Source organism: Euphorbia lathyris, chromosome 3 (assembly GCF_963576675.1).
Source record: "Euphorbia lathyris chromosome 3, ddEupLath1.1, whole genome shotgun sequence".
NCBI classification, from domain to species: Eukaryota; Viridiplantae; Streptophyta; class Magnoliopsida; order Malpighiales; family Euphorbiaceae; genus Euphorbia; species Euphorbia lathyris.
The window spans coordinates 77,450,695-77,466,324 of NC_088912.1; the positions used below are offsets into that span (position 1 = coordinate 77,450,695).

General features: G+C 35.6%; 1 protein-coding gene across 1 annotated transcript; it reads right to left on the bottom strand.

The window, feature by feature from the left end:
* Positions 1-1,388: 1,388 nt before the first annotated feature.
* Positions 1,389-7,402, bottom strand: LOC136222404 (homeobox-leucine zipper protein ATHB-15). Its single transcript, XM_066010138.1, has 18 exons — positions 6,246-7,402; positions 5,798-5,957; positions 5,496-5,596; positions 5,290-5,380; positions 4,908-5,003; positions 4,710-4,823; positions 4,537-4,620; positions 4,289-4,444; positions 4,129-4,203; positions 3,888-3,994; positions 3,620-3,812; positions 3,325-3,510; positions 3,137-3,217; positions 2,776-2,910; positions 2,371-2,696; positions 2,138-2,243; positions 1,842-1,991; positions 1,389-1,757 (listed from the first exon to the last, which is right to left on the bottom strand). Exons 1-18 carry the CDS (start codon positions 6,455-6,457, stop codon positions 1,611-1,613), a joined length of 2,520 nt encoding a protein of 839 aa, XP_065866210.1. The 5' UTR covers positions 6,458-7,402; the 3' UTR covers positions 1,389-1,610.
* Between the last annotated feature and the right edge of the window lie 8,228 nt (positions 7,403-15,630).

Here is a 15,630-nt window from a genome sequence, read left to right on the forward strand (position 1 = left end):
CAACTTTTTATTTTGTTTTAATTTGATAATTATATTGATCCTTCATGTGTTTATTATCATAATATTGTATTACAGTAACTAGATAATCAAAATTTAACTAGCAAAAAAAGTTGAAAAGAGAAAGAATGAATAAAAGATACAAATAACAATAACATTTTTTTTATATAAAAAAACATAATATAAACAAGTTAAAGACATTATATGTAGGGAAAAGGTACCAAAATAGGCCTATAATTTTGGGGAAGTATCAATTTAGGTTCCACGTACAAAATAACACCAATATAGATTTAACGTTTAAAAAATATATCAATTTAGGCCTCGATGACGGATTGTAAGGGGTGAGAAATACCACTTTTATTGAGATAAGGGGGCTATGAGTTGTGGAGGGGATAAATGGACAAGTTGAGAGGGTGAAAAATACCATTTTTATAAAGTTAAGGGTGTAAATAGGATATTATATGTTTTGGGGGATAAATGGACAAGTTGAGGGGGTGAGAAATACCACTTTTATGAAGTTAAATGGGTAAATAGAATATTCGATAAGTTGAAGGGATAAAATGACCAATTTAGACAAGTTAAGGGGGCTGGAGGAGTATTAGGCCTTCAAGATACTAATATCTTAAAATGCTTAGTGTGCACCAAGTAGTTGGTAATGCTCCAATTGAGGAGCAAATGAGTTTTTCATTAGTTCTTCATTGGAGATGCTCTTACTTAGGATTTACCTAATCTCCGTGGGAGGGTATAACAAGATTTTCAAAAAATTGATATGTATACATTAAACAAATTCAAGAAATCAATAGATTATTATTGTAAGTAAATTGAGAGGCAAATAGGTCACTTGAAAATTTTAATAGGTCTTGAGCTCAAAATATATAAGAATACAGAAAACAGTGAGCTAGAGCTAAAGATACATTAAGCCCAGAATTAATGATAAGGTGGTTGAAGTCAGAACTACTTCCATTATATATCTGACATAAAAGTGTGCCCATAAATACGCCCATTTGTCAAAGAGGTTTGGCTTTTGGCTCATCAGTAGCCAAATCCCGTAGGGTTAACATCAAAATGCTTCATCATTAATAAGAAAAAGAAGTCTGATTTTTATCTTTTCTACTAATAATCCAAAACATCAAAGGTTTGGTAATCATGATTTCACATCATATATTTTAGTGCCAACTATTCAGAGTTCATTCCAGCTATTAACGATTAGAAGGTTTAACCACCAACAGCTAATCCCTTCAACCATAATCACAAATTGAACATCCATCAAAATTCAAATACACATTTTAAGTGACCCGAGACTAATCTGCAGAAAAGTCGCATTAATTGCGACTTCTACTGCACCTTTATGGGAACCTTTCGGCAGGAAAATTAAAACGAATAAAACCAACTGAATGTAAAGTTGATGCAATCCTAGAAATTATGCTGTCAAATACAACCCATACAAGTAATTTCTAGGACTATGTCTCTGCACACACAAGGAACATATTAAACGAACAAAGGCATTGTACCTTGTAGTTGTAGTTCTAGTTGGTCTTTATAAAAAAGACATACAAGCCAACAAAACAGGACAACATTTTAGAGTTCTCTCTCTAGGGATTTTGTTCTAAATCTCAGACAAACGACCAGTTTATAAACATAAAGCAGATGCAATGAGCATTTTCTTCTTCATTTAACACCTTCCAGGCCACTGCTCTCTCATACGAAACCGGTCTGCCCATGCTTGACAAACAAATGCCACCTTGAAGACAAGCAAAACCCTACCAGAAAAATAAGTAATATCATCAGATTAAGCTTTCCAAGCACAAGTTGCCAATAAGATTTATGGGATGAGACTAACAAACCTGCTGCATTATCTGTGGAAACTCCGAGCAGAGGGTCTTTCGTCCATGTTCATCAAATATCTTCTCCAATGTTATGTCTTGTAAAGCAACCAGAGTTGTCTCCAACATATCAAGCCCCGCTTGGTTTGCAAATGTGAAGACTGGCAAGGCCTGCATGTATTTGCCGAGTTGTTAGCAGACTCGCTCAAATATAAAGGTTGAATAACTCAGAAATATTTATTCATCTTTCATTAAGAGCATATAAATTTTTTGATTAACAATGATGGTTACAAGTAAAACTAGTTGTGCACACGAACCTTCAGAGAGCAGCACATAATAGCATCTGAGTGATGCCACAGAGTTTTGAGGACGGATTCACTTCCTTCACCACTTGATTTGAGTAGTTCCACTCCCAAGCAGCACCTGAATGTTATGACAATCCAATCAAACAAAACATCAAATTAAATTCTATAATTTGACATCTTGAAAAAGAAATGTACAAAAAACTATTGGACATTATGAAGATAAAATATGCATCATAAATGCAAACCTATAGCTCTGACAGATCCAACGAGCAAGCGTCTGAGCTTCAGGAGTACCAAGTGGTGAACGGAGACCACCATTCGACCCCAAATGAGAAGGAGAGAGTGCTAATGCCACTCTCTGAACAGATGATATAATGCTACGCACATATTGGCGAGCCATAGATGCTACATGTTCTTGCATATGGCTCTCATATGCGAATTCAAATGCAATTGTCATTACAGATCTCATGCAGTTAGAATTGGAAGAATAATCAGTTGATGATCTGTTTCCAGCCGGTCCAATTTCTAAAGCAGAAGCAAGATCAAGGGTGCGATTTGGACTTGAGGCTTCCTGCACCGTTTTTTAATTCATCAACAATTAACACCTAAAACATATTTAAGATGAAATGCATGATTGTAATTCAGCTAACCTTAGCAGAATCAAGGGGAATAATTCGAAAACCAGAAGGCAGAAGAGGTGCATCGTCAGCAAAGGATGCATCAATGGGAGCAAAAATAAGCTCTGCACAAGTACCAACAGCATTCTCATCCATTCCACTGCAAAGCTGTCAAAACCGTTCCGAACAGGTGTAAGCAAATACAACCACGAAAAAGGCCATGTAGAAAGTCGAATAGCTACGGTGCTGGGAACATATGATTAAAACAAGCAGCAGCATCCCGACAGTCATTATAAAAATTTATCACATGGACATCCTCAATGGTATCTACTTTTTCCCAATCAAACCATTTATACTAACATTACCACGAGTAGCATAAAGAAACTATACTTACTTGCAAAAGAAACATGTCTCTGGGCAGTATTGGGTCCTCAGGAGAATGGCCCACCCCTTCTAATTTAATGACCTCCAAGAACTAATATGCACAAGAATTTTGCATAATATAGAGTGTGAGAAGATAATACAGAAAACCGCAAGCTTAACTTCATGGCATAACAGGATTACAATCTCTATCATATTTACCTCTTCATGCTCAACAGTGTGAGCCAGCGGAAGTATGACTTGACCTCCAAAATTTCCAACTCGAGACCCTGGTAAACTACAAGGACCAACTTTAATTGCAGCAGCTGAGTAAGCATCAATATTGTTATCTGCCCATTCTGACCGGTGCTCACGCAAGAACCTAAGGAGGATCGCAGGAGGAACATTCTGAAGATGGAAAAGAACATTAAATTAATGCTAAATTTCTAAGGAAGAATATGTTTCATATTACAATTCCCAGAAATCCAATGGACTGAAGCAAAAATTATATTCAAACCTGTAAAAGCATTGATGCCTTAGCACACAAAACAGCATTGCTGACAGCTGGAAATCCATTCGTGAAGGAAAGATTTAAACCCATTAACTTGTCAGGAGATGAATTCACGAGGATAGTCACATCATCCATGCCATCGTTTCCCATTACTGACCATCCCTCATCAGTAAACCCATTAAGTGCCTCATTAAAACCCCTGGCATGCTCACATCATAAGATTCACAGGTACACATGAAATGGCATAGTTAGAAAAACAGTAAGAGGTTCAAACCTGCTCAACCTCTGACTCAATGCTCTGAGTGCTGCTGGACGTCTGCCCCAATTGGTTACATTAGTTTGAGAAACCTCCTGAGCTATCTGCCTTAGTTGGCGCAGAGCCTGAATAATAATTGAGAAGGCATACTTTAAAAATTAGTTCCTGAGCCGTTCATGTTTCATAATTACATAATTATGAAAAGTTCATAAGCTATTTAATTGCTTCAAATCTCGGGTAATAAAACTTATACTCTCACCGCCATTGTCGTCTTCTGAGCAAGAACTGTTGACGACTCGTACAGTGGACGCAGTACCTCAGGCACACTCCAGGGCTAATGAAAAAATGATTATGCAAATTAATACCTATATTCCGGCAATTCGAAGCTTCAAATAAAAGGTGCCGAGAAAACAACCCACCTCTAAATCCATATGATCTACTATATGTATAATTGAACCACCCCCTTCACAAGGTCGAATGAGGTACCCACTTGGCAGCATTTCTGCTCTCACAAAATGAGGTACTGGTGGCATGCTCGGGCCATTTTGCGTATTTTTAAGCGACCGCTCACAGATCTAAAAATATGCAACATAATTATGTTATCAATACAACAAAGCGAACAGAGAAGAAGATATGAATCACAAATTGAAGTATTTGGGCAGCGCACCACAAGGCTGCCATCTTCCAAAACAGAAGTATAGCGCAACAACCAGAAGTCACGAGCAGGGGCCAAAGTTGTCGGAGCATATAGCTACAGCATCAAAGAAAGTTGTGGTTAAAGAAAATGCACGCCAGAATCCTTCAACCAAAACTAGTAAGTAAGAATTCATTAGTTCTAACCTGCATGTACAGCAGCTCAATGGTTCCACCATTGGCAGTGGGCAGCACGTTCAGCACATCCACAGCTCGGCAATCACGGAACCACAATGGCCGATCTTTGAGGATTTCTGCAACCTGTATGAAAAACAGTGTACTTCATTAGACAAAGTAACTCCAAAGTGATACTGATAGATGACGAACGCAACAAAATGCACTTACCCGAGTAGGTTCTAGACCCACCAGGCCGCAGGCTCGTGCTGCCACGCCAGTGCAACCATGAGAAATAGCAATGATTCCAATGGAATCCGGACCAGGCTGCACATAACAAAAACATTAGGGACCAATAAAGTAGATTAATTAAATGCAACTGAAGGAACGAATCTTTTTGAACAGTAAAGTTCGAATTGGTAGCAGACTACTATTCTTGCATGTGCATATTAAAAATAAGTTAAAAGAACAAATACAGGAGCCTAACATTAGTATAGAAGTTACAAATAAGAATGATAAAGAAATAAGATTAGATAAGTTGAGATTTTATTTTCTTTGTTAAGATATTAGTTAATTAAAAAAAGATTGACAAGAAAAGAGGGAAAAAGGGTACCTTCATTCCAGGCATTTGGACCCACTCAACAGCAGTTCCAGTGGCCTTTGAAAGAAACTCTGTTAAAGTCTCTTCTGCAATAGACAAAAGTCTGGAAAAAATACAAAGGCTGAATTCAATATTCCAAACGCACACTAAAACACAAAAATAAAGTGGTGATAATGCACGCTAATAGAAAATGACCCAACAACCATATCCCCACTAACCCTGCAGGACTCGCATCCCTTGGAGGATGCTGAGGTGTCAAGTGGTGTTGACTGCTTGTCACCACTGATTCACAACTTGTATCTTTGGTTGCAAGCGTTGTCTGCAACAAAAACAACCATTCTCAATTACTAATTTAATCAAAAGCATTCATATATTCTCTTGGTTGCTGTACATTAAACAAAGGCAATTTATGTTTAGTCACAAAATGCAGTTTCAAAGATTTTATCTTTTGCTTTAATCACCCACTCCACTATAATCAATCAGCCTATCAGCTTACGATATGAAGAACTGGAATGCTTACCGTCTGGGTATGTTGGCGAAAGTAGCCATTTTCATACACAAGGTTAGACACCTGCTTCTGCAACCTTTCATTTTCCTCCATGAGAAGCTTGTTCATTGCAGTCAGCTTCCTGTTCACCGCTTGAAGACGGGATGCCTCTTTTCTCTGCTTCTCTCTGCATCTGAAATTCAAAACAAAGAATAAAACTACAATGTTATGATGAGGTTTTTTCTCTACAAGAAATGGATTACAAGTGACCAAATCAGAATCTTCTATTAAATTCTCTGACCAGCCATAAACACAAGCAAAAGTACTAATAATAGCCATAAATTTGTACTTCCCCAAATAAGAAAGAATTTCAAATAAAGAACAATTTTTTGGGTTACAGTTCATAAAATGATTAACTTTAGAATGTAATTAAGGAAAAAAAATGAGATTCCTTGGATGTGAAAATTGAGAGTGCTTGTACCTTCTATTTTGGAACCAAACTTTGATTTGTTTGGGTTCAATGTTGGAGAGAATTGGGCACTCCCTGATGAACTGTTGGCGGCGAATGGAGCTGGGTTTAGGGCACTCGTGATAGAGCCTCTCAAGGGCTTCGACCTGCTCAGGTGTATAGCGAACATATTTGCCATTGTCAATATTCAGTGGTTGCTTACCATCCTTGCAGGACATTGCCATCTTCAATTCAATTTCACCACAAAATCTTCACAGGTAACCCCAACAAATGCAACCCAAGAAACCCCCAAATCCTATAAACAAAAAAAAAAAAAAAAACAGGTACTTCACTTCCCTGAACCCAATTCAAAACCCTTGTAAAGCTTGTCAAAATAGCCACTCTTTGAATCCACAAAACCAAACTACAGAAACCCTAGTAACTTCCCCTAATCAAGCATTTGAGAACTTCCTGCAACGCAAGAAAGGCGTGAGACTGACAAAGGCAGGAGATACTGGAGCTTATAGCCAAAACCTAGAGCGCCCACAAAAATCTAAAAAACCCAGCTGGTTTTCCCTCGTAATAATCACAATTTCAGCACTAAAGTTGAGCGCAACTGAAAATCTCCAAGTGTTTGAGTTTCCTTAATGTTTGATTGTAAAGAGCCAAGATAAAGATAAAGCCACTAGAGACAGCGAAACCCAGATAGGCAACATCGTTATACTCGTTTTGGACAATATTAGACAACTTCTAAACACAAGAAAAGCATAAGCCTTTCAAGATCAGAGCTCCACACCAAAAACAGTTAGAAAACGCAGGAAAACCCTTGAAATTAGAACAGAAAATAAGTGTATTTCAATGGAGAGATCTCTATTTTCAAGGCCAAAGAAGTAACCAAAACGGCACCATACTGCCGATCCAAGCTCCGAAAACAATCGTCCCCAATCTCTGGAACATTTTCTAGAGGTACATATCAGCGAGAAAGAAGATTAGATGGAGGAAAGCGTTTCAGTTTTTGAGAAAAGTGGAAACTTTTGCAGCATGGGAAAGATTTTTGGAACCCAAAATGAAAAATTACAAAAGAGAGAGAAAGGGGTAAAAAATAAAAAAGTGGTTTTTGAATTCTGTAGAGAGCAAAAGTATGAACAAGCTGAGAAGATAGAGAGATGGGGGGAAATGTAAAAAAAGGGAATTACTTTGGTTAATGCTTTTGTTGGTTGTTTTTAGTTTTGTTTTTATGAGGTTTTGTGTGTGGTTTTTTCATTGGTTCGTCGCTTTCGGCTACAGACAGAAGGAGAAGAGAGAGAGAGTCTTGTCGTCGAGCTCCACTGTGTGGGAAAATGGGATGACCAGTTTTTTTACATATTTTTCAAATTCTCCAGATTATAAATTTACCAAATTCTCCTTCTTATTGCTTTTGTGGATAAAATGTCATGTTAGGTGGTTAATTTTTTCCTTTTGGGTGGATTTACCACGAATATGACTTGTCTTAGTTAGAGTTACTATTCTATGAATTACTTAAATAGGATGGTAATCCAACTGGGTTGAGCCGAGTTTCGGCTTTAACTCATTAAAAAAATAACGACTTTGAACTTAATATTTTGTTAGTACGCTACTCGCAAGCTACTATTGAATTGCTCATTTATTCATTCACGAGCATCTCGTTAATACTATTGCTAAAATTTACTTGCGAACAGCTCGTTCATTATGTTCATTTCAATTTTTTTAACAAAAAAACTAAATGTTTATAACCTATAAAATTAAAGTTTCACACAATATTACGTAATTTTACATTTTCCTTTTATAAAAATACTATTAATAGAAAAACAATCGAACCAAACATGTTTAAGAGTGTCCATGAACATTATTATCGAGTTTGTTTATTAGCTTGTTCATAAACCTATAATCGAATCTGCATGCGAGCTTTCGAGTCGAGTTTTACGGTACTCAAGCTCAACTCATTTATAAATTGAGTCGAACGTGGTTGAATTTTATCGAGCCGAACATCAAACCGTTTATGAGTGGTTTGGCTCATTTACAGTCCTAATCTTAGTGAGATGAGTTACAATTCAATAATTATTTAATTGTATATCAAACCTTACAAACAAATTTATTGACAAACTGAAACAGTTTATACATTTTGATTAATTGTTTGTAACTTTGTTAATAACACAATAAATATTTTAGACATTTTAACAGTTTTTTTGTGCGTGATTAACTTATATGTAGTATAGTTAGTTGTTTGATAGATTATTTGTATCTATATTCGAACTATAATAAATATTTTAGATAATTGATATATGAAATGTTTGATTTGATAATTAAATACCGTTCAATTTACATAATTTAATATTAACTATAAATTTATACAATTCATATGTTAATATGTTAAGGTAAATATACATTTTCCTAAATATTGAGGTTGACAAATTTGGAATTTGAAGAAGAGAAGAATTTATCCATGTTTTATACATATCTAATGAACTGCTCTTTTGAATAAGTGAAAATCTTTTTCCATATATAGTGAGGTTTTGACTTCTTTTTTTTAACCTAGTTGTTAAAGTAAACGACATAATATTAGATCAAATGTTTTATGTCAAAGACCTTATAAATCTTAATTAACGCATTTATTTATTGATGTTATGTTAAAGTGTGATGAGATGTAGCTTTCTAAAGAGGTATGTCATTCTCTTTCTCTTCAATTATAACATTAATTAGAAATCAAATTCAAAACAAAACTTGTTTAATCATAGGAGACTTTCATAACATTTTCAAATAAATGATATGCAATCAATCTTTGAAATAATAATAAAAATTATATGAAAACAAAAATTGAAATAAAAATTTTTATAAGTGTGCAATTCAAAAGCAATTGTTTGATTATATATATATATATATATCTTTTGAAACATATATTGTAACGATATGACCCTGAGCAGATCGTGCTAGGATAAAAGTTTGATATCAATGAGAGTAGAAATAAACTAAATCTCACGTTGAAAATGAAAAGTGAGTGATTGACTATATTAGTAAAGTGTGTTTTCAATATAAGTATATGCATTTTAAAAATGTGAAAACTAATAAGAATTAGACCAAAACGGATAATATATCTCTCTCTATATATTTATATGTATATTATTATATTATAAGATGTTACCTATATTATAACTAATGACAGATCCAAAATTTACTGACAATGGGTGATTAATGTGTATAGGTGTTTAACTGAAAATTTGTTTGATATTTTTACCTTACAAAATAAAATTTGCATATACATTCTGACTATCAGACTAATCAATACTACATTTTACAATACAAGTTGGACGAATGCAAGATAAAGTTATAGGGTCAAAATTTTAATAATTTTACTAGGTTGTGCTGAGAAGCCAGTTGAGAATTTTAACGATGTTCAAAAATCCTGCACCCATCATACTAAAATGTATTTTTTTTAAAGATGTCTATCCTTGTCCTTGTCTCATTCATGTTTACCGCGAACAAAACAATCCTCAACTAGTAGAATTCTAATCGGGACATTGAAAACCAGAAATCCACGCCTAATATGCATCCCTAAATATAAACATATGAATTTGAATAAGCTTAAGTTCAAGGGGTTGATAATGAAATAGTTAAAAGCTTAAATTATACTTAAACTTGTTAATTATTTAAAAATGGTTTTTGTAAATAAAAAGTGATCTTCATTGTTCTCCCTTATCTTAGTTGATATATAGGTATGATTGTAAAAATACCAAATAGATATATGGTGGAGGAATAGTGAAAGTGAGAATGATGGGAAATATAAGGAAAGTAAAAGGAGGAGAGGGACAAAAAGGTAAAATAAGGTAGTAAAGTAAGAAAAAGCGGGAAGGTTAATAAAGAGAGAAGGTTGCGTGGGACAGAGAGGACAACATGATGGCTTTTTTGCATGCGTCTCGGTCTCGGTTTTAAAGCTGAATCCAAATAAAATCCTTTTTCTTTTTTTTTCTTCCAATTAAAAAATGCTGCGTATCGTATCCATTATTATTATTATTAGGGTAATTAATTTATTAGTCCCTATATTTTGACAAAACACACTGTTTAGTCCCTGTATTTTCAAAAACACATGGTAAGATCCCTAACATTTTTCTCAGTGAACTATTTAGTCTCTAACGTTTTTCTCGATTAACTGTTTAGTCCATGCCATTAGATTTTCATGAAGATTTTGTTAGTCAATTTGGATTTGCGTTCTTCTTTTCCTTTTCTTTAAATTCTAATGCATCTGAAATCAACTTTGAGTGTTCTTCTTCTTGATTTTCTTCTTAATCGTTCAAATTCGTAAACATTGGGTATGTTCTTTTTCTTGTTCTCCATACAAATAGCTTCTTCTTCTAAATTGGATTTCCTCTTCTAAAGTTTGAAGGTAAATAATAAAGGGTAATTTAGTCATTTCCGAAGTCATAAACGGTAAAAAAATCTAACAAACAGACGGAAAGACTAAACAGTTCACTGAAAAAAAGGTTAAGGACCTTATCATGTGTTTTTGAAAATACAAAGACTAAACAATATATTTTGTCAAAATATAAGGACTAATAAATTAATTACCCTTATTATTATTATGGCCAGACAATTACCTGTAAAAACTACGTATAAAAAATACTTCCATATACCTACCTCATAAAACCCTACTACATTACATACATCAGTATCCTACATAAGCCCAGTCCCATCCAATCCTGGATTTTCTTTAAAGTTCATTTAACTTTCTTTTTTATCCCATAAAATCTTTCAACTTTCTATCTTTATTAATAAACGGTAAATTATAAAATTTGTCCGGTTGATAAGTGATACGGTATTAGTTGAATGGACCAAAAACTTAGACAAGGATATTCACATGAATCTTAATGAGTTTATATCTAACGGTGAATGACCAAATATTGCATGGTTATTAAGGTCCATGTGATCAATACCGCTTCTTGGGATAGATGCTTGAGTTGAATGGGTCAAACACTTAGATTTCGGTCAAGGACTGAATCTAATATTTGGGCTCAAGCCCATAGAGGAATGAATACATTCGGTTATGGAATGAAGGAATAAATCTTTGGTTGGGAGTTGCCTCAAATAACACGTGGATCAATAGTTACTTTGTATCTCAAATGCATAGTCCCACAACCCATATTTAATACGGAACGAAAAGATAGTGTCTGAAGACCAATCAAATACTGTCACATCTTCCGGTACACACTTTATTATCTATAAATAGTTTGAGAATCAAAACCAAATGTACGTAATCACAAACACTCTTTCTCATTTAGTTGCTTTCAAGTTACTTATTACTTTCTTTTGGCCAAATAAATAAATTTTATTTATTTATGTAAATAAGAAACATATACTTAATTTTAGAGTAAGGTTTTTAATAACATAAAAGAATAAATTAAATAAAAAAATAAAAAAATGTTTTAGTTGGTCTCGGCGAGATCTATACAGATCTCGACGAGACATACTCTTGGAACTATTTTCCAGGAGTTTCGTTCGGTTCATCTGGCTTCTCCAACGCGCACCGAACTACACCACAAGCTAACCCACAAAACTTAAACCTCCTACTGATACTCATACCTAGCCTTATACCATCTCTAATCACAAATTAGTTGGGTGATGTGATATGGAAGTTGTAAAAACTGAGGGAAGTTAGGAAGAGGTTAGTAGTGATTAGTGGAAGATATGGAGGTTATACACTTGTCAATTGGTGGTGAAAATCTGAGAGAAAAATAAGGAGTAATTGGTTGATTATTTACCTCAAATGCCACCACAAAATGCTATAAATTGACCTTCAATCTTTCATTATAAGTCACGCATTTAACACATCAAACCCCCTTCCAAAAGCTCTAGTGCTTATTTTTTAATTCTTGTTTGTTCTTTATTTTTCCTAGTTCCAATTCCTTCTTTCTAGCTCTTTTAGTTTCAATTCAAGTTCTTAGTAGCTTCTTTTCAAGTTCTTTCCATTTAACTTAGCATTCATAAGCCTAAAGTTCTCAATTCATTAGTTAGAGTCACATTCCAAATTATTTTTCCAGATTTGGTCATAATCTGTCCAGTTATTTTTCAAGCTCAAATCTGGCCGTTAAAAGTATGTTTTTTTGCTTTCGATCTCTTCTAGACATTTGTTCATGACTCCCTAAGTTCAATTTAGCCTTTTATTTCGTCCAATTCCGTGTCCAAAAACTCCATTTACAAGTTGATATTTGCACCCCAAATCGTTTTAGACATTCAGTTTCCAGCTTTTAGCATAATTTGTCTAGTGTTTTTCCAAACCCGTTTTCATCTATTTAAAGTTTATGTTAATCCTCGATTCCTTCTAAACATTTGTTCTTAACTTCTTAAAGTTCAATTTAGCTTTTTACTTTGCTTGATTCCGTGTTCGTAAGTATTAATACGATCCCTCCAAAATTGAATGTCAAATTTGCTCCATACTTGCCTACTATATTCTCAGATATGCTAGATCAATTTCGTCCTTGCCAACCGACTGTGATGCTCGTGGATCTCAAGCCAACATCAAAATTCAACGCCTAGCCGAAATAGCTATTGTGGCTCTGAGTTTGTCGTTGAATTTCAATTTTTATTGTTATTACATTTCAATTATGTATTGATTTGTTTTTCCAATTCAATTGATTTATCTATATTTTTAGTGTACAAATATTTCAATTGTAATCAATTTCATTTTTTAGTTTGAACGCATGTATTCAAACCTACATTTATATCAATAAATACTCATTTTTTTCAAATCTCATGTCAATTTCACACTTTTAATTTTCTTTACTTTTTCCGCCCTTTACTTATTCGCATTGGCAAAAATAAAATTAATTTATCTAGCAAAATTTTTATAACGGCGATAGAGACCTAAGAGAGACTTTTATAACGGTAATTGTCTCTCCCCAATCACTTTGTTTAGATTTCAAGTTTTGACGCGCAATTCTATAAACTTAACCATCCATTTTAATTGAGAAATAATTTTTCTGGTATGCCCGAACCCTAACATAAACTTAACCTCTAGTTTGTAGATTCCAATTCTTCTTTCCAAATCCATGTCGTCTGATATCTTGAAGAATTGTTCAAAGCTACACAGTTAATACTCTCTTAAAGATAGCTATTTTCAACCAATTGCATTTTTTATTTTCTTTTTATTTCCGTCTTTTTTATTCTTATTTTCACTTTATGTTTTAGTTTGATTTTATTTTATTTTTACAACCTTTATTCTAAAATGTTAATGCGAAGTATATTATGCGAAGTATATTATGCTGATGAGGTGGTTAGAAAGTTTAAGAATTGGAATTGCGTCAGGTCGGAGGCTACTGGCCGGGCAGGGGGGATTTGGCTCTTTTGGAAGCCAGGTCAAGTCAATATTGATATTGTTACTATGGACAGTCAATTCATCCATAGTAAGGTGTGTTACCCGGGTAATAAACCCTTCTTTATTACCTTCGTCTATGCTGATCCTGTTTCGACTAACCGAAGAAGGCTGTGGGAGATCCTTCATTCTTTTAGCTCTAACATGGTGGAGGCGTGGTTGGTTGCCGGGGATTTTAATGACATTGCCCTCTTGAGTGATCAGAGAGGAGGGGGTAATCATTATGTGAACCGGTGTCTTAATCATAAGCAAAGTATGGATATGTGCGGGCTTTCGGACCTGGGTGCTGCTGGCCACAAATTTACCTGGAAAAGGAATAGTGTGTTTGTTAGGTTGGATAAGGTGTACGCTAATGTTGCAGCGATTTATAGGTTTTCTGAGGTCAAGGTACTTAATCTCCCTTTCCGTCACTCAGACCATTGCCCTATCCTCATTAATTTGGTCAAAGGAAATCGGCTGAAAGGTAATAGACCTTTTAGGTATCTGGTGGCTTGGGAGTCTCACCCCGAGTTTAAGGATTTCGTTAAAAGCAATTGGCATCCCCACTCTGATGTTCTCCTCGCTACTGAGGAATTCAGGAGGAATGTGGCTGTTTGGAATCAAAATACTTTTGGTCATATTATCAGGAGGAAGAACAAACTCTTGAGGAGAATGGAAGGTGTTCAGCGTTGCTTGGAGGTTCGTTTTGATCATAGCCTGAATGGTCACCTAAGAGCTCTTCAGAACGAGTTGGAAGCTGTGCTTAGACAGGAAGAGCTTCTGTGGTTCCAGAAATCTAGGAAGGCTTGGATTCAAGACGGGGACCGGAATACCAGGTTTTTCCACCTCTCAACGATCATTAGGAGACAGCGAAATAGGATCGAGGCTATTAAAGACGCCAGTGGTGAGTGGATTTTTGAGGAGGAGGACATTCGGCGCCTTGCCCTTGATTTCTACAAGGACCTGTTCAGAGAGGAAGCTGTGGACCTAGAGAGTGCCCACTCTGGCATTTCCTTTCCTCGTTTGGGGGAGGATGCTATTAATAATGCTTTCCATCCCATTGAGCTTAAAGAGATTGATCTGGCCTTCTCCAGCATCGGTTCCACTAAGGCTCCTGGTATTGATGGTATCCCCGCTAGTTTCTATCATAAACACTGGGACACTGTTAAAGAGGGTATATACAGCTTTGTGTTAGGTGTCTTTGGTGGTTCGAACGATATCAGTTTGGTTAATAAAACCCTCCTTGTCTTGATTCCTAAGGTTGCCAAGCCTTCTTCCTTTCTTCAGATGAGACCCATCAGTCTTTGTAATGTCTTGTATAAAGCTATTACTAAGATTGTGGCTAATAGAATCCGGAAGATCCTTCCGGATATTATCAGCCAAAATCAAGGGAGCTTTGTTCCTGGAAGACAATTAATGGATAACGTTGTTATTGCCCAGGAAGTTGTCCATTCTATGAAGATTAAGAAAGGCAAGAAAGGGATCGTGGCTCTCAAGCTGGATCTGGAGAAAGCCTATGATAGGTTGAACTGGAGCTTTCTTCTGGATAGTTTAGCCAAAGCTGGTATCCCGGAGAACTGGAGGAATTTGATTGGAAAGTGTATCTCCTCTCCTGTTTTCCAGGTTATGATCAATGGGGATATATCGGATGAGTTCTCTCCATCCAGGGGTATTCGTCAAGGGGATCCTATGAGCCCCTTCCTTTTTGTTATTGCCATGGAAAGATTGTCTCACCTGATCCAAGAGGCGGTGAGCAAAGGGACTCTCCACCCTGTTTCCATCAACAGACATTGCCCCCCTGTTACCCATTTACTCTTTGCTGATGATGTCATGCTTTTTGTGGAGGGTAATGAGGAACAAATTAAGGCTGTGATGGATATCCTCGACTGCTTTTGTGAGGCTTCTGGCCAGAAGATTAACATCCATAAATCCCGTATGCTTTGTTCCAAGAATATGGATAATAGCTTGTGTAGAAGACTGAGTGAGATGTCTGGCATTCCCCTGACTCAATCGTTTGGGAAATACCTTGGGGTCCCTCTTCATAGTGACAGGCTGTCCAAA

Coding starts and splice junctions, on each gene's coding strand:
- LOC136222404 (XM_066010138.1), bottom strand. CDS start 6,457: ATGGCAATGTCCTGCAAGGATGGTAAGCAACCACTGAATATTGACAAT. Junction 2,244..2,370: donor TGGATCTGTCAGAGCTATAG/GTTTGCATTTAT, acceptor CATAACATTCAG/GTGCTGCTTGGGAGTGGAAC. Junction 1,992..2,137: donor TTATGTGCTGCTCTCTGAAG/GTTCGTGTGCAC, acceptor AAATACATGCAG/GCCTTGCCAGTCTTCACATT.